This window comes from Salvelinus alpinus, chromosome 3 (genome assembly GCF_045679555.1).
Source record: "Salvelinus alpinus chromosome 3, SLU_Salpinus.1, whole genome shotgun sequence".
NCBI lineage: Eukaryota > Metazoa > Chordata > Actinopteri > Salmoniformes > Salmonidae > Salvelinus > Salvelinus alpinus.
Window position 1 is genome coordinate 75,772,945 of NC_092088.1, and position 19,945 is coordinate 75,792,889.

The 19,945-nt window shown below is 42.5% G+C and overlaps 1 protein-coding gene and 2 long non-coding RNA genes across 7 annotated transcripts in view; 1 reads left to right on the forward strand and 2 right to left on the reverse strand.

Moving 5' to 3' along the window:
* Positions 1 to 1,527: 1,527 nt before the first annotated feature.
* LOC139571337 (uncharacterized) lies at positions 1,528 to 6,530 on the reverse strand. Its single transcript, XR_011674276.1, has 3 exons — positions 5,663 to 6,530; positions 4,500 to 4,595; positions 1,528 to 4,373 (listed from the first exon to the last, which is right to left on the reverse strand). It is a non-coding gene; the product is annotated as an uncharacterized lncRNA (long non-coding RNA).
* Positions 6,531 to 11,989: 5,459 nt separating this feature from the next.
* LOC139571338 (uncharacterized) lies at positions 11,990 to 13,164 on the reverse strand. The gene is made up of 3 exons (XR_011674277.1): positions 12,990 to 13,164; positions 12,832 to 12,878; positions 11,990 to 12,443 (listed from the first exon to the last, which is right to left on the reverse strand). It is a non-coding gene; the product is annotated as an uncharacterized lncRNA (long non-coding RNA).
* A 4,458-nt stretch (positions 13,165 to 17,622) lies between these two features.
* The window catches only part of LOC139571339 (rho GTPase-activating protein 17-like), a 56,916-nt gene continuing 54,593 nt past the window's right edge, over positions 17,623 to 19,945 (forward strand). For 4 of the 5 annotated variants that reach the window (XM_071394131.1, XM_071394129.1, XM_071394130.1 and 1 more), the window contains exon 1: positions 17,623 to 18,419. In XM_071394131.1, coding sequence (XP_071250232.1) covers positions 18,367 to 18,419 — 53 coding nt within the window. In that variant the 5' untranslated portion in view covers positions 17,623 to 18,366. The remainder of the gene's footprint in view (positions 18,420 to 19,945) is intronic. The other variant, XM_071394128.1, reaches the window with a different exon arrangement.

A 19,945-nucleotide genomic window follows, 5' to 3' on the forward strand; every position in this document is an offset into this window, starting at 1 on the left:
CTAAAAACGCAAAAAGCCCATCGGGCGTCTATTACCAGAATACTAACAAAATTAGCACAAGTCATAGCGAATTGCCATATGGGCTTTTTGCGTTTTTAGCTCCCCCCTTGTGTACTAAGATGATATTTAATAGCTAAATATGCTAATGAGCGCAAATGAAAATAAACTAATTGCAAGGTCAGGCTATCCAGCTGTGACAATGTGACAGGTGAAATGAAGAACACAATCTGCTTTATCTCCTAAGGTATTGCACAAGTTGACTGCAGGTATTTACTTAAAAAGTATCTACAAATATTAATATTTATTGAAAAACATTTCCAAATACCCCTGTATACGGTATACTGCCCGAGCCTACTGATAAGGCCATTCCGGCTTATAGATTTGCTTTCAGTGATGGGAAGATTTTAATCGGAAATAGGTAAACCAGTGGGCTGGTATAAATTATTTTCAGGATAAAGGATTTCACAATTAGCGTCATTGCGCAAAAGAGTACGCTACATCATCTGGATATGTGTGCAACAAAAGTTCAACATTCACCTTCTGCTGCCATTTCTGTCAGGCCATCTACGCATACAGTTTGACACATACAGTTTGACCCATTCGTTTGATAAATCCAACATATGCACCACACAGAACGCACTTTAAGACAACTGTACAACCATCAAGATGAATTGCCAGATCAAAAAGCAGATCCCTTTGTTTCTTGGTACCTAGAACTAGCAACTATGTTTTGTCCAGGTTTAAACGTAAACATTTGCCACCATCCACTTCCTTATGTCTGAAACACAGGCTTCCAGGGTAGGCAATTTTGGGCCTTCACCATGTTTCATCGAAATGTACAGATGTGTGTTGTCCACATAGCATTGAAAGTAGACATTGTGTTTACGAATGACATCACCAAGACGTAGAATATACAGTGTATAGTGAAAACAATAGTGGCCCTAAAACAGAACCTTGAGGAACAGATGTTAATACATGTTGCGAAACCTATCCTCCTAATGTTGATGCACATTATGTCTAGGGGTCTTATGCTTAGTTAACTGGTCTGTAACCGGATTTAAGGTGTGCATCAATGTGAAATACCAGCATATGAGGACTGTGTTGAATGCACATGTGCCCAGGAAACAGCCAATTTACCAGGGTCCAGGGCCAGCTCCTTCTTGACCTCTTGGTCGGCCAGCCAAGCGGATTATTATTTGTTCAGATGGTGACTAAAATAAATATACAAAAAATAAAACTAGAAACAGGCATGCCCAAACTAAAGACTCAAAACGTAACGAAAGGCCTCATGTCCACCAAACAAAACCAGCAGCCTCACAGCTCTGCAAGCTGGGACACTGACTGATAATCACCTAATTTCCTGCACCTGATGTGCCTATAAAATGTTTGTCTGCGCTACAGATGGCTATATTGGTCCGCTAATACAGGACTAGTAAAGGCCCAGTGCACTACTTTTGGGAAATCGTGTAAAAAAAAAAGTTATATATTTTTAATATACAGTACCAGTCAAAAGTTTGGACACACCTAGCAATTCAAGTGTTTTTCTTTATTTTTACTATTTTCTACATTGTAGAATAATAGTGAAGACATCACAAGTATGAAATAACACATATGGAATCAGCTAGAAACCAAAAAAGTGTTAAACAAATCAAAATATATTTTACATAATTCAAAGTAGCCTTGATAACAGCTTTGCACACTCTTGCCATTCTCTCAACCAGCTTCATGAAGTCACCTGGAATTCTATTATCAGGTGTGCCTTGGTAAAAGTTCATTTGTGGAATTTCTTTCCTTCTTAATGCGTTTGAGCCAATCAGTTGTGACAAGGAAGGGGTGGTATACAGAAGATAGCCTTATTTGGTAAAAGACCAAGTCCATATTATGGCAAGAACAGCTAAAATAAGCTAAATAATGCAAAGACTGCAAGTGGTGTGGATTTTTACTAGGCACTGTAATTCAGTGTTATAAACATCTCTCTAGCCTTACCATGTCTTCAGTGCTCCAGTGCTGCTATCTCTACCTCAGTGTACACAAGGTCATATTTGGTTAATGTTTCTCTGTAAAAACACAGGTCTGACCATCAGGACACAGTTCACAGAGGGCGACAGGCGAAACTCAAACATTTCCTTTCTGTGCCCTGTAACTACAATGTGTCATCCATGTGGAAATGACATTGGACCTTCATGGTATCAAATGTACAGTTTATTGACCACATGATGGTGGTCAGGTTTTCATACACAACTATTAAACAGCTTTATTCAACCGCCATAGACGTGCATTGTCATGTCATTGGTACTGTTGGACCACTTGCGAGGACTTGAAATTGCTCTGCTGAGTGAAAATGCCCTGTTTATTTCTTTCAGACAAGATTCCTAGTTACATGCAATTGTATCTATTGCTACTGCAAATCCAGCAATTGAATCAAACAGATCCGTTAAAGTGCATCCAAAGTATTAATTCCTAATTTCTATACATAAGAAAATATCTGTCTTAGCAATACATTTCTAAATAAACAAAACATTTCAGTTCACAACACAATGGCACATTAAAAACTTGACAAATAAAAATAAATATTCCTTTTACTTTTCTCCAACATCCAGAAAACCTTCTTTATGTTGTCTGAATGAACATTAGAAACAGACAGTGCAGAGCAGACCGATGGATAAAATGAAATGAAGGCTAGGGCTTATGTCCTTAAGCTACCAGTGTCTTGTCATTCACACAGTGCATTCGGAAAGTATTCACACCCCTTGGACTTTTTTCACATTTTGTTACATTACAGCCTTATTTTAAAATCTATTAATTCCCCCCCAGACCCTTTACTCAGTACTTTGTTAAAGCACCTTTGGCAGCGATTACATCCTTGAGTCTTCTTGGGTATGACGCTACAAGCTTGGCACACCTGTATTTGGGGAGTTTCTCCCATTCTTCTCTGCAGATCCTCTCAAGCCCTGTTAGGTTAGGAACAGCTATTTTCAGGTCTCTCCAGAGATGTTCGAACGGGTTCAAGTTTGGGCCACTCAAGGATATTCAGAGACTTGTCCCGAAGCCACTATTGCGTTGTCTTGTTGGAAGATGAACCTTCGCCCCAGTCTGAGGTCTTGAGCAGGTTTTCAACAATGATCTCTCTGTACTTTGCTATGTTTATCTTTCCCTCGATCCTGACTAGTCTCCCAGTCCCTGTCGCTGAAAAACATCCCCACAGCATGATGCTGCCACCACCATGCTTCACCATAGGGATGGTGCCCGGTTTCCTCCAGACGTGACAATTGGCATTCTGGCCAGAGTTCAATCTTGGTTTCATCAGATGAGAGAATCTTGTTTCTCATGGTCAGAGTCCTTTAGGTGCCTTTTGACAAACTCCAAGCGGGCTGTCATGTGCTTTTTTACTGAGGAGTGGCTTCAGTTTGGCCACTCTACCATGAAGGCCTGATTGGTGGAGTGCTGCAGAAATGGTTGTCCTTCTGGAAGGTTCTCCAATCTCCACAAAGGAACTCTGGAGCTCTGTCAGTGACCATCATGTTCTTGGTCACCTCCCTGACCTTCTCCCCCGATTGCTCAGTTTGGCTCTAGGAAGAGTCTTGGCTGTTCCAAACGTACATTTAAGAATGACAGAAGCCACTGTTCTTGGAAACTTTCAATGCAGTATAATTTTATTGGTACCCTTCCCCAGATCTGTGCCTCGACACAATCCTGTGTGAGAGCCCTACAGACAATTCCTTCGACCTCATGACTTGGTTTTTGCTCTGACATGCAGTGTCAACTGTGGGACCTTATATAGACAGGTGTGCGCCTTTCCAAATCATGTCAAATCAATTGAATTTACCACGGGTGTACTCCCAAGTTGTAAAACATCTCAAGGATGATCAATGGGATGCACCTGAGCTCAATTTCAAGTCCATAACAAAGAGTCTGAATACTTATGCAAATAAGGTATTTCTGTTTTTGTATAAATTTGAAAACATTTCTAAAAACCTGTTTTTGCTTTGTCATTATGGGGTATTGTGCGTAGATTGATGAGGAAAAAAAGATATGTAATCAATTTTAGAATAAGGCTGTAACGCAACAAAATGTGGAAAAAGTCAAGGGGTCTGAATACTTTCCGAATGCACTGTATCACACTTCCAGCGGAAACATCCCTTCTCTTCACAAAAGCATGTTGGAGACAGTGGTTGCTCTTATGGGATGCAACGGAAACACATTCAGTAGAATTCTGCTGATGCCATGCATTTCCCACAGAGCAGACAAGACTTGAGTCTGAAGTGAAGGTGTTGATGGGTTTTTTCTCTCCTCTCTTGATAGTGTTGGTCATGGCACAGATAAACAGGATTAAGACAAGACAGTCCAGGTTCAGAAAGCAACTTGTGAGAGTCCTGGAACAAGCAAACAATAGTGTCATTGGTCATCTTGTCATGAATAGCGATAGAAATAAAACAATGTTCTGTATCCAAATGTACAGACTTACAAATGTGTATGTGACTAATCTAACCCATATGTACCTGCTTGAACTTGTCCTTGGTGGCCCAGCAGATACTGAGTGTTGGAGGAGCTGCTGCAGAAGTTCCTTTTCATCCAGAAACTCCAGATGCTCTATTCTGTATAAACAAAGGTGGAGAAACTTATTATAGCTAAACAATGTGAAAACGGAGGAATAACATGAGATGTACCATTGGCCTACTGTATGTAACAGTGTGTTTTACCTTGCCACGTCATCCTGAAGTATGACACTGTACACAGTCATCATATCCAGAGCATCTACATTCTCCCAGCCCGTCTTTAGGAAGTGCTCTTTCTACTAATGCAAACATGTTCCACTTCAGGGAATGTCTTGCACAAAATCAACACTTGGGATTTGTCGTTTAATTGTCATGATTTAGTACTCATACCGGCAGCAAATGACGATAGTTGCTAATCAAAACTCCATATTTGGTGAGTAATGAACATGTTTTGACATTATTTAGCTTGAAAAGCTGGTGAATGGCAGGTTCAATGGCTGCTTCCTGGGCTTAAAGGAGATTCGCCATATCAACGTCTCCTGTAAGGCCCAGATTCTGGTTCAGTGTTTGGGGTGACATTTGATCAAGTTTCAATATTTAATATTTCCAAGCAACGTATCATAATATGTGAAAAACTAGAGAGGCAGCTAGCCTAGCGGTTAAGAGCATTGGGCCAGTAACCGAAAGGTCGCTGGTTCGAAACGCCGAGCCGACTAGGTGAAAAATCTGTCGATGTGCCCTTGAGCAAGGCACTTAACCCGAAATGCTCCTGTAAGTTGTTCTGGATAAGAGCGTCTGCTAAATGACTAAAATGTAAACTTTCTAAAGCAAGCAAAACTCTTGACTAAGTGACTTCATAAGTCTTCGGCCCTGAGACCGTGGTTTGGTTTCAGACTGTGAGAGATCAGGAGACTGACGCAGCTGTTGTAAACACAGATTTGGGATCTCCTAATCACAACAGTGTTCCTCTATACAGGCCTGGAAGGCACCCACTCAGCACGTATAGACAGCATTTGCGTCACAATTTGTACCTTATCTAACCATGCCCCATTATCAGCGCTTCCTTTATATTTATCTGTAACGTCCCTTCAGATCTAACAAAAAGGTGTTTTGATATGTTGTTGTAAGGTTGTTGTATAGTTGCTAGAGGGCTGAGGGTACTGTACCTGGGATTCCAGTGACTGACACACCCCCACTCCTGCCAGGTTACACTGACAACGCTGCAGATTCTCAATCATCACCTGGCCAAAACGATCCATCATGTTGGAGGTGTACCTGTGGATGTATTTCAAGGCCTACCTTCAAACTCAGTGCCTCTTTGCTTGACATCATGGGAAAATCAAAATAAATCAGCCAAGACCTCAGAAAAAAAAAAGTTGACTTCCACAAGTCTGGTTCATCCTTGGGAGCAATTTCTAAACGCCTGAAGGTACCACGCTCATCTGTACAAACAATAGTATGCAAGTATAAACACCATGGGACCACGCAGCCGTCATACCGCTCAGGAAGGAGGCGCATTCTGTCTCCTAGAGATAAACGCACTTTGGTGCGAAAAGTGCAAATCAATCCCAGAACAACAGCAAAGGACCTTGTGAAGATGCTGGAGTAAACAGGTACAAAAGTATCTATATCCACAGTAAAACAAGTCCTATATCGACATAACCTGAAAGGCCGCTCACATGGAAGAAGCCACTGCTGCAAAACCGCCATAAAAAAGCCAGACTACGGTTTCCAACTGCACATGGGGACTTTGGAGAAATGTCCTCTGGTCTGATGAAACAAAAATAGAACTGTTTGGCCATAATGACTATTGTTACGTTTGGAGGAAAAGGGGGGATGCTTGCAAGCCAAAGAACACCATCCCAACCGTGAAGCACGGGGGTGGCAGCATCATGTTAAGGGGGTGCTTTGCTGCAGGAGGGACTGGTGCACTTCACAAAACAGATGACATTATGAGGTAGGAAAATTATGTGGACATATTGAAGCAACACCTCAAGACATCAGTCAGGAAGTTTAAGCTTGGTCGCAAATGGGGTCTTCCAAATGGACAAAATGGTTTAAAGACAACAAAGTCAAGGTATTGGAGTGGACATCACAAACCCTGACCTCAATCCTATAGAAAATTTGTGGGCAGAACTTAAAAAGTGTGTGCGTGCAAGGAGGCCTACAAACCTGACTCAGTTACACCAGCACTGTCAGCATGAATGGGCCAAAATTCACCCAACTAATTGTGGGAACCTTGTGGAAGGATACACGAAACGTTTGACCCAAGTTGAACATTTTAAAGGCAATGCTACCAAATACTAATTGAGTGTATGTAAAATTCTGACCCACTGGAAATGTACTGAAAGAAATAAAAGCTGAAATAAATAATTCTCTCTACTATTATTCTGACATTTCACATTCTTAACATAAAGTGGTGATCCTAACTGACCTAAAACAGGTAATTGTTACTTGGATTAAATGTCAGGAATTGTGAAAAACAATGTATTTGGCTAAGGTGTATGTAAACTTCTGACTAGAGGTCGACCGATTAATCGGAATGGCCGATTAATTAGGGCCGATTTCAAGTTTTCATAACAATCGGTAATCGGCATTTTTGGACACCGATTGTGGCCGATTACATTGCACTCCACAAGGAGACTGCGTGGCAGGCTGACTACCTGTTACGCGAGTGCAGCAAGAAGCCAAGGTAAGTTGCTAGCTAGCATTAAACTTATCTTATAAAAAACAATCAACCTTAACATAATCACTAGTTAGCTACACATGGTTGATGATATTACTAGTTTATCTAGCTTGTCCTGTGTTGCATATAATCGATGCGGTGCCTGTTAATTTCTCATCGAATCACAGCCTACTTTGCCAAATGGATGATGATTTAACAAGCACATTCGCAAAAAAAGCACTGTCGTTGCACCAATGTGTACCTAACCATAAACATCAATGCCTTTGTTTAAAATCAATACACAAGTATATATTTTTTAAACCTGCATATTTAGTTAATATTGCCTGCTAACATGAATTTCTTTTAACTAGTGAAATTGTGTCACTTCTCTTGCGTTCCGTGCAAGCAGAGTCAGGGTATTGTAACGGTTCTCCTCTTCCTCTTCATCCGAAGAGGAGGAGCATGGATTGAACCAAGACGCAGCGTGATACTTAGACATGATATTTATTTAGACACGACAAAACAACGAAGACAAAAAACGAACTATACTTGAATTAACTAACAAAATAACAAAACGAATGTAGACAGACCTGGACGTAAGAACTTACATGTAACACGAAGAACGCACGAACAGAAAAATGACTACATAAAAACCGAACGAACAAAATGAACAAACAAACCGAAACAGTCCCGTATGGTGCAACATAGACAGACACTAACACAGGAGACAACCACCCACGACAAACAATGTGACAACATCTACCTTAATATGATTCTCAATCAGAGGAGATGAAAACCACCTGCCTCTAATTGAGAACCATATTAGGTACCCAAACCAACATAGAAACAGAAAACATAGACTGCCCACCCAAACTCACGTCCTGACCAGCTAACACATACAAAAACTAACAGAAAACAGGTCAGGAACGTGACATAACCCCCCCCTCAAGGTGAATACTCCGAACGCACCACCAAAAGTCTAGGGGAGGGTCTGGGTGGGCATCTGACCACGGTGGTGGCTCAGGCTCAGGGCGAGGTCCCCACCCCACCATAGTCAATCCCAGCTTACATCTCCCCCTTAGAATGACCATCCTCTTTTTCCACCCACCTAATATAAGGGGCAACACCAAGATAAGGGACAGCTCCGGGACAAGGTAGCTCAGGACAGCGAGGTAGGTCGAGATAGAGAGGTAGCTCAGGATAGAGAGGTAGCTCAGGATAGAGAGATAGCTCAGGATAGAGGGGCAACTCCGGACTGAAAGGCAGCTCCGGACAGAGAGACAGCTCTGGACTGAGGGGCAGTTCCGGATTACTGCCAGCTCCGGGCTGGCTGACGGCTCTGGACGCTCATGGCTGGCTGACGGCTCTGGACGCTCATGGCTGGCTGACGGCTCTGGACGCTCATGGCTGGCTGACGGCTCTGGACGCTCATGGCTCGCTGGCGGCTCTGGACGCTCATGGCTCGCTGGCGGCTCTAGACGCTCATGGCTGGCTGACGGCTCTGGCTGCTCATGGCTCACTGGCGGCTCTGGCAGATCCTGTCTGGTTGGCGGCTCTGGCAGATCCTGTCTGGTTGGCGGCTCTGGCAGATCCTGTCTGGTTGGCGGCTCTGGCAGATCCTGTCTGGTTGGCGGCTCTGGCAGATCCTGTCTGGTTGGCGGCTCTGGCAGATCCTGTCTGGTTGGCGGCTCTGGCAGATCCTGTCTGGTTGGCGGCTCTGGCAGATCCTGTCTGGTTGGCGGCTCTGGCAGATCCTGTCTGGTTGGCGGCTCTGGCAGATCCTGTCTGGTTGGCGGCTCTGGCAGATCCTGTCTGGTTGGCGGCTCTGGCAGATCCTGTCTGGTTGGCGGCTCTGGCAGATCCTGTCTGGTTGGCGGCTCTGGCAGATCCTGTCTGGTTAGCGGCTCTGGCAGATCCTGTCTGGTTGGCGGCTCTGGCAGATCCTGTCTGACGAATGGCTCTAGCGGCTCCTGACTGACTATCGGCTCTGACGGCTCGGGACAGACGGGCGGCTCTAATGGCTCGGGGCAGACGGATGGCTCAGATGGCACTGGGCAGACGGATGGCTCAGACGGCGCTGGGGAGACGGATGGCTCAGATGGCGCTGGGGAGACGGATGGCTCAGATGGCGCTGGGGAGACGGATGGCTCAGATGGCGCTAGGGAGACGGATGGCTCAGATGGCGCTGGGGAGACGGATGGCTCTGGCCGGATAAGGCGCACTGTAGACCTGGTGCGTGGTGCCGGAACTGGAGGCACCGGGCTAAGGACACGCACCTTCATGCTAGTGCGGGGAGCAGGGACAGGGCACACTGGACTCTCAAAGCGTACTATTTGCCTGGTGCGTGGTACCGGCACTGGTGGCACCGGGCTGAGGGCACGCACATCAGAACGAGTACGGGGAGAAGGAACAGTGTGTACAGGGCTCTGGAGACGCACAGGTGGCTTAGTGCGTGGTGCCGGAACTGGAGGCACTGGGCTGGAGACACGCACCATAGGAAGAGTGCGTGGAGGAGGAACAGGGCTCTGAAAATGCACTGGAAGCCTGGTGCGTGGTGTAGGCACTGGTGGTACTGGGCTGGGGCGGGGAGGTAGCGCCGGAAATACCGGACCGTGCAGGCGTACTGGCTCCCTTGAGCATTGAGCCTGCCCAACCTTACCTGGTTGAATGCTCCCCGTCGCCCGCCCAGTGCGGGGAGGTGGAATAACCCGCACCGGGCTATGTAGGCGAACCGGGGACACCATGCGTAAGGCTGGTGCCATGTAAGCCGGCCCAAGGAGACGCACTGGTGACCAGATATGTAGAGCCGGCTTCATGGCACTTGGCTCAATGCTCAATCTAGCCCTACCAGTGCGGGGAGGTGGAATAACCCGCACCGGGCTATGCACACGTACAGGAGACACCGTGCGCTCTACTGCGTAACACGGCGTCTGCCCGTACTCCCGCTCTCCACGGTTAGCCTGGGAAGTGGGCGCAGGTCTCCTACCTGCCCTTGTCCCACTACCTCTTAGCCCCCCCCCAATAAATTTTTGGGGTTTCTTCACGGGCTTCCGTGCTAGCCGCGTACCTTCATAAATCCGGTCTCTCTCTCCAGTTGCCTCCGCTCTCCTAATCGCCTCCAGCTGTTCCCATGGAAGGTGATCTCTTCCAGCTCGGATCTCCTCCCATGTGTAGCAACCTTTTCCATTTAACACGTCCTCCCATGTCCACTGCTCGAACTCACGCTGCTTGGTTCTGGATAGGTGGGTGGTTCTGTAACGGTTCTCCTCTTCCTCTTCATCCGAAGAGGAGGAGCATGGATTGAACCAAGACGCAACGTGATACTTAGACATGATATTTATTTAGACACGACAAAACAACGAAGACAAAAAACGAACTATACTTGAATTAACTAACAAAATAACAAAACGAATGTAGACAGACCTGGACGTAAGAACTTACATGTAACACGAAGAACGCACGAACAGGGAAATGACTACATAAAAACCGAACGAACAAAATGAACAAACAAACCGAAACAGTCCCGTATGGTGCAACATAGACAGACACTAACACAGGAGACAACCACCCACGACAAACAATGTGACAACACCTACCTTAATATGATTCTCAATCAGAGGAGATGAAAACCACCTGCCTCTAATTGAGAACCATATTAGGTACCCAAACCAACATAGAAACAGAAAACATAGACTGCCCACCCAAACTCACGTCCTGACCAGCTAACACATACAAAAACTAACAGAAAACAGGTCAGGAACGTGACAGGTATATGCAGCAGTTTGGGCCGCCTGGCTCGTTGCGAACTGTGTGAAGACCATTTCTTCCTAACAAAGACCGTAATTAATTTGCCAGAATTTAACATAATTTTGACATAACATTGAAGGTTGTGCAATGTCACAGCAATATTTAGACTTAGGGATGCCACCCGTTAGATAAAATACGGAACGGTTCCGTATTTCACTGAAAGAATAAACGTTTTGTTTTTGAAATTATAGTTTTCGGATTTGACCATATTAATGACCTAAGGCTCGTATTTCTGTGTGTTATGTTATAATTAAGTCTATGATTTGATATTTGATAGAGCAGTCTGACTGAGCGGTGGTAGGCAGCAGCAGGCTCGTAAGCATTCATTCAAACAGCATTTTTTTGCATTTGCCAGCAGCTCTTCGCTGTGCTTCAAGCATTGAGCTGTTTATGACTTCAAGCCTATCAACTCCCGAGATTAGGCTGGTGTAACCGATGTGAAATGGCTAGCTAGTTAGCGGGGTGCGCGCTAATAGCATTTCAATCGGTGGCGTCACTCGCTCTGAGACCTTGAAGTAGTTGTTCCCCTTGCTCAGCAAGCAGGCTTTTGTGGAGCGATGGGTAACGATGCTTCGAGGGTGGCTGTTGTCGATGTGTCCCTGGTTCGAGCCCAGGTAGGGGCGAGGAGAGGGACGGAAGCTATACTGTTACACTGACAATACTATAGTGCCTATAAGAACATCCAATATTCAAAGGTATTTGAAATACAAATGGTATAGAGAGAAATATTCCTAAAATAACTACAACCTGAAACTTCTTACCTGGGAATATTGAAGACTCATGTTAAAAGGAACCACCAGCTTTCATATGTTCTCATGTTCTGAGCAAGGAACTTAAACGTTAGCTTTTTTACATGGCACATATTGCACTTTTACTTTTTTCTCCTACACTTTGTTTTTGCATTATTTAAAACAAATTTAACATGTTTCATTATTTATTTGAGGCTAAATTGATTTTATTAATGTAATATATTAAGTTAAAATAAAAGTGTTCATTCAGTATTGTTGTAATTATCATTATTACAAATAAATAAATTGGCCGATTAATCGGTATCGTCTTTTTTTTGGTCCTCCAATAATCGGTATTGGCGTTGAAAAATCATAATCGGTTAACCTCTACTTCTGACTGAACTGTATATGATTGTCGTGATCAGGAACTGACTGCGGAACACTCGGCCGCGTTGGCCAAGACCATAAATACGAGTTAGGTACAGTGAAAGAACACTGCCAGCCCAAGACATCAATCCCATATCAAACATACTACTGTACTGCTACAGCACAACTGCTGATCCACTGATACAGCCGTATACTGCTACTTCAATTGGCTAGACTCTTGCAAAGCAGTCTAACAAAACATATTCAATATGTTATTTTCACTGACTCTGGGTTGAGGTGGAACTTCTTCAGTTTGTCATCTAGGCCTGGGATGTCCCTGAGGTCAGCACCGATGATGCAGTGCATGTCTGAGTCTATTGTCTGAAACACACACAGACAATACAAATGAAGACTAAGTGAAAATCAATTGTCACCATAAGAGACAATCCCATTCAGTTATCATGTTGATTTGTATCAGTCAATGTCTTTAACGTCAATACTTAGTAATAATGAATCTGTGGAATAGGTCTCAATAAGAGGTATTGACAGCAGTGGTTTTGTCCTGAAGAGGTGCACAACATTATAACTACACATTAAGGTGTGTTTCTTATTAAGAGATGATCTCTCTACAAGTTTAGCTGGACAGGCTCTGCCTCCCTCTACAGGTCAATTTCTGACATTACTGAGACCACAATTATGTCAATACAAATAAAACCTAAAACTGTGATGTATATGAAGTTTTCCAAAGAGGAAAAATAAAACGGCTTACTTTTTGTTGTGTATTTTCCTGCCAGCAATTTGGTTGAGGTTTTCATCCTAAAAACACAAATATGACAAACGAAAGACAATGAAAGTACAAACCAAGGACAAGCATGGATTGTACAGTAAAATAAATGCATTTGTTTAATGGGATTATTAGACCAGTACCTTTAACCTCCAGAAAGTGGTGTCCAGCCCTGCCCCCAGGTTCACTATCTGACAGTTACACACTGTCTTCCTGAGGAAGGCATCCAGGTGGTTCATTCCCCACAAACAGGCATAGTAACCTAACAGAAGACAACAGAGATTTAGTAACATAGTATGAAGCAGACCTTCAAGCTAGTTTTTTTTTTTTTTTTACAAATGTGTTTTTGGGTCTGGCAGATATATACATTGACTTGCCTCTGTTGATTTCTGGAGCCTTTCGTTCTCATACCGGCCTCACAAAATACTGGACATAGGGGTCTGTCCAGTAGCCTTTAGTGGTTGTATATCTGACAATCAAACAAACGGCAAGTATAACATGCCAAAATGCAGTATAAAAAAATAATACGCTCCCATTTATGACAGGATAAGAGAAAAGTAATATTGCATGATTAAATATGGGCGTGTCTTTTACTGTGTACAATCTGAATAAATATTAAAGGCAGGCTGGTTGCTTCTTCCACCACTATGTGGCTCAATAGATAAACGTTTCATGTTGCTGGTAAACAGGTAGCTACAAGTGCACCCGAGGGAGGCAATTGACTTGTTGCGCATACAATGTTATTACGCATACAATGTTGCAATTCGGATCACCTAGCTAAGCAGCATCTTGTGCATTTGAAAAACAACTGTCTTCTGCAACATCACATGCATCAGCTGTTCCAATGTGGCTAACATTGGTTAGCTTTGACCGTTGCTTCGCAGCCGAGCAAAAAAACTTTACCGGGCAGGTGGTCAAACTCAAGTAGATGGACGAAGTTGATATTATTAACAACAGTTAAATAATGTACTGTCACAACTTATGCAAGAAATTCTGAGCTAAGCTGAAATAGCCTGTCTTCAACTTCCGGCACCTACAGTATATTTACCCATAATAGAACGCTCAATTTATTTTCCTACGTTTTCATTGGCCTTGTCTCTATCCGCCACAACCAATACATGAAATGCATTAGAACGATATTAGATATCTATTTTACGTCTGCTACGTTAGGTTACATCTCAACAGATCTGGGATTGTTACAATGTGTAATATTAGAGACGCATCAAATTTACTTGGGATTGTTATAATGTATTGTAATGACCGGGCTAGCTCATAAAGGAACAATTGTCCAGACAGAGGATTTAGTTTACGAATTTACGGTTTAGTAACCAAACTCCACACAGGCTACAGTTTGGCCGTAGCCCACGCCAAATAAATGAAAGATACCCTATAAAACAACCGTGACCTTCTCTTGCGAAGACCAGACGTAAGAGAGAGAACAATGGCTAAACATGGTCTTAACTTGCAATGCTCCATCCCCCTGCCAAGCCCCCACGCCACTCCACCAACCACCAGGATGCCCAAAATCAGAACATTCCAGGCATTCTCATGATTGGCAGATAGCAGGTTGATTGGCATGTCGGACCCCGCGAACACTGGGTACTGGTAAGTACAACACAACCAACTAATAGCATAACACATAACACACAGCTGTCTGTGCGGGTCGCTACACTATCAAGCATACTATCAAGCATCAAGCATCTATGTCCAGCGGCAACCCGTCATACATTTTTTTTTAGGCTTGTCTGTTTTGCATGTTATTTTGGCATATCACTTATCACATATTATTTTGGCATGTCACATCAGTTTTCAAACAATGTAAAAAAAAAAAAAAAAATCATTAAGTTAATAAAGCTGCATACAAACATGGTCTCTTTTTTGTTTTCTTGAGTAAGGGAGATCCAAAATGCAGGTGTTTCAGCCTAGCACAGTGCTTTCTGTGGTGTTGAGGCAAGCCAGCAGAAAATACGGAGCTTTGCGCCGTGATTGGCTCATTGTTCTGTCACTCATAACGACACTACGTCACTGCCAAGTCTAAGGGTAGAGCTTGACAAAATTCCAGCTCCTTGGGTGCTGCCATAGAGTTACATTAGAAGTGCCCATCCAAGTAGGCTCAAGGTCATTGGCCACAGATAAAATGACATCAAATCACGTTATATCTACAGTAGCTTTGATTGGAATGATCATGTCAACATCATACTTTCAAAATCTTAGCTAGCAGTCATCATCATGAATGAAGTTGACAATCTACTGGCAAATCCTTTTTAATCCTTGACATATGAAGAGAAATAATGAAGAGAAATTATAGATGAAATGTATCAGTGCTCATTGGACATAAATATTACACAACAAGTTTGAAATCGCAAATTCAACAATGAGTGGTTTGGAAGGAATCAGTGGCTAACTGCAAGCTTTGCAAATCAATCATTAGCCTGCTATTCAGTGGAGTGGCGGTGTGGTCCCAAGTCTAAGATTTAGGTTCTCTTTTCCTAGTTTCAAGTTATAAACATTTAACATTGGCCATGCTGTCAATGAAGCATGATTTGTACGACGCTCATAACAACTGTAAACGCAAAGTGAGTTCAAGATAACTGGGACTGGGAAAATACGTTTTGAACTTTCATCCAACTCGGAATTGTAAATCGGGAACTCTGGCCTCTTTCTAGAGCAACGACCTGAAGATCACTGACGTCATCATGATTTTATATATTTTACCCCCAGTTCCCGGTTGTTATGAAAGCACAATAAATCAAGAGAATGCCAGACTTTGATGACAAAATTTGCCCACGAAGGACCGCCTCGCCACCTTCCTGTTCAACTGAGCACAGCACAACGGTGAGTCCAAACATGTCTTGTATGCTGCTGCATAAATGATGTAATATGCCAGGAAGATATGTATACTGTAGCTAAGAAAGTAATACTAAGTGCAGTAGTGTAAAGTACTTAAGTAAAAATACTTTAAAGTACTACTTAAGTAGTTTTTTTAGAGTATCTGTACTTTACTTTACTATTTATATTTTTGACAACTTTTACTTTTACTTCACTACATTCCTAAAGAAAAATGTACTTTTTACTCCATACATTTTCCCTGACACCCAAAAGTACTCGTTTCATTTTGAATGATTAGCAGGACAGGAAAATTGTCTAATTCACTCGCTTATCAAGAGAACATCCCTGGTCATCCCTACTGCCTCTGATCTGGTGGACTCACTAAACACATGCTTTGTCTGTAAATTATGTCTGAGTGTTGAAGTGTGCCTCTGGCTATCCGTAAATAAAAATCAAGAAAATGATGCCGTCTGGTTTGCGTAATATAAGACATTTTAAATTATTTATACTTTTAATTTTTATACTTAAGTATATTTTAGCGATTACATTTACTTTTGATACTTAAGTATATTTTAAACCAAATACTTTAAAACTTTTACTCAAGTAGTATTTTACTGGGTGACTTTTACTTGAGTCATTTTCTATTAAGGTATCTTTACTTTTACTCAAGTATGGCAATTGGGTACTTTTTCTACCACTGACTAAGTGTATGTGGTGTAGCAAGCTGTTAGTAGCCCATGTGCCTCACCCTAATAATTTGTTATATTTTCATCTCTTGATTTCACCTACTGTTCTGACTTGGTGGTGCACATGTAGCCTATAACCTGTTTTTGAGAAATGTAATCATTGAATATTGTAAGTTTTCATTGTCTGCTTATATGCTCCCTTTATTTATCCTTTATTTATGGTATCCTTTATTTATGGTTCTTTATGTATGGTTTATATGCCCCCTTTATTTATATTTATGGTTCTGACATGGTTTACAGGGAGAACACTGTAAGAACTGCCCATGTTTTGAATTCTGTTGCTGTTCATTTCAAAAGTGCCGTCCTAGCTCGCTCAAATTACGAATAGCCTCTTATCTGCTCATCGTTTCCTTATGCCATAGATTGTGCATCTCAATTGTCAGTAGAAACCACATTTGTTTTAGCAAGTCAGCTATATCAGCTATGTTTTTTTTAAATACAGTAAATGAGGCTGAATGAACTGTTTTGCTGCCAGACAAGCCTCGGCTGATAGCCAGGTGTAGCAGTGGTAAGGTGTTGGGACAGCTGTATGTAGGCCGTAACAGATTGTGGGCACCGTTTGGCACCGTTATAGCGCAATTCATGTATTGTTTAGTGTTGTGTTGTGTAGTGGCTTTGCTGGCATGCATCCCACTCCCCCCCCCCCCCCCCCCACCAAGGTTTACATACTAAAATCGCTACTGTCTATGGTATCAAGTATGGGGCAGTTACAGAAATTCAATTTGACAGTGATTTTGATTATGTAGACTTCAATTGAGACATCTAGCTTAGTGTATGAAATAATTACATTTATTTTAATGCCAGACTTGGTGGGCTCAGGAATGCAAATGTTAGTCTGGTTGACTCCTAACTCGTGAGTCGCGTCAGCCAGGCTAGGCTAGTGTAGCCAATCCAAGTGGATTTGGAGCAATAAAATATGGTAGCCATAATAATAATCCATACTCCACCTGGCCATGGCAACTTTATCAGTAAAATCTTCTATCTTCTGTTTTTCTTATCTACTTTAAGATTATTTAAATTAATGAAATTGTTGTACATTAATCATGAGGAATCAGATGACAACACATGTCCATCTATCTGCAATACAGTCCATTTTATAAGGTTCAACGTAAGTAGACGTGTATTGAGACGTCACTGGTAGGCGCGCGTGCGGCAATGCGCTCCATGGGCGATTAGGGAGTGAAATTTGATGATAAATTGTTGTTGATGAAGACGAGGCCTGCTGTCAACAACTGATTATGTATGTCATTGAACAACAGTTTGATATTTCAACTAAACTGATTGTTTTAATAGCTATGTGTACATTTTGCTGCTTAATGTTGGCATATTCAACATCTTCATGATAAAAACTCATCCAGAGGTCAGTGCAAATTCTGCAGTACTGAATTGTGTCACTGGAGCGAGCAAGATGACTTTCGTAAACTATCCCAAGCCCCACAGTCAGCAGCACATTTAACAGTGCTGGGGATGGCGGTAGATGGATGCTTTTGCTACGTATTCTTCCTGACACCCATTCAACGCCATCGTCAGCTTGTGCTGGCAAAGAGAGAGGTGTGCTGCTAGCTAGCTGATTGGGAAAAGCGTTCGACGTTAGTTAGCCAGATAGATATTCAGCATAAAGGCTGCAAGCAGTCAGCGGAACTCTGGATAGCTCGGAACTCTGGATAGCTTGCTAACTTTTTGATAAAATACATGGCTTTAACGATGTCGTCAGCACGCGACGGAAACAACCACTTGAAGACTAACCTAAACTAGCTAGCTATTTTAATTGGTTCATAGCTTTAGCTAGCTGCAAGCTAATCGTCGACACAAAGCTACTGACTGTTAGTTGGCTATATTGTGAACTTCATGGCCAACAAAATGACTCTTGTCTGATGAAGCACATCACAGGATTTACTTTTCCAGCTCTAAAAAGTAGCACGACTCCACTGGAGAAGGACGCAAAATGAAGAAACAGTTCAATCGGATGAAACAACTCGCCAACCAAACAGTTGGCAGGCAAGTAACGTTAGCTGTTGCTAAATTGTTAACTAGCTAGCAAGTTCTGTCTTTTATTGTTAAGTGCGGCGTTGGGGGTAGGGAGTTTTCGCAGATTTTTCTATATCGTTGTAATGCCATATTGTCAGTTCATTTGGCTGAATAAAAAAATGTTTTGTACCAACAGCTGGTAACGCCAAGGCTTTTATCATAGATCTAATATTATTGTCCCATTTTATCTGGAGTATTATGCATCAAGGAAAGAGTGCTGAGGTTTCCTAAACAGTTCACACGTTTCTGTATAACGGTTTTGTTACATGACTAAGTCTAAAAGTTTCCAGTTAGTTTCATGATGAATTTAGCTCACATCTATTCGCCAGAATGCATTCCGTACATTTACATCGGTAACAGGCAGATTTGCACCTCCTACTGCTGAGCAAGCTAAAGATGTGACAGCTCTTATCCAAGGACTGTGGCGTTGCACTACTTCACATGACCTAGCAACAAATGGCAGATGCTGGAGATGCATGGCACAGGAAAGTGCATGCCCTGCAACAACTGTTATTCAACTTGTCCCCAATCTAACTGACATTAAAGAAGAGATTCAAATAATGGAGTCATGCCATGCTCTTCCATTCCACTTTCACTCAGGCTAAACACACAACTGCCGATTCAAACCCTCTGGAGTTGCATTTGGCACACACAATTACAGTCAGCTAGATTTAATGCATAACGCATTAAACAAGCTACATAATGCTTGAGGTAAGTATGGCACGATATAGTCGAATGAATCTGTCTGTAATACACAATTCATTGGTATATACCATCTGCAATTAATGCCTGTAAATCGTGTACATGTATTGTACAACCCAGAATGTTGAAGGCCTACTCTACCGGTTGTCTGTGTGGTTTGTCCTTCAGCTGCTCGAAATTTGAGGCAAAATATCCACAGGAAAGTATTGTTTACCTGATTTAGAGAGCCGGTAGCATTTGGTTCGGTTTGTCACGAGGTAAAGTTAGTTTTATGTATTCCGTTTTTTCTCGTAAATAGCTATTGAACTAAGCATGCCATGACAATAAAACATTTATATTCTCAATCAGGGGAGGATGGAGAAGAATCCATACCTTTTGTTGTTTTGAATTGTAGATATGTATTTAAGATTTTAAAAAAACAAGAACAATATTTTGTCTCATTTCGAGCAGCTGAAGGACAGACCACACAGACAACTGGTAGAGTAAGTTTAATAATATTTTTTCTACATTCTGGCTTGTAAGGAACAATTACAAAATTTAGCAGGCAGTAGTTGCAGGTTGTATATACCAATTAATTGGGTATTAGAGCCTGATTAATCAGACCAGGCACGATTGCCTCACTCAACCATAGCCTAGGCACCCTGGCCTAATTGCCAGTAGTGGAACCACCCTTCAGAGAACAGCCCTTTGAAGAAGTGCAATCTTTGGGAATATCTTGGCATCGGATCTCTAATTCCATAGGTTTTTCCCCATGGCGATAGATATAGAACCTCCCTGTAACAGTACCCTTGAAA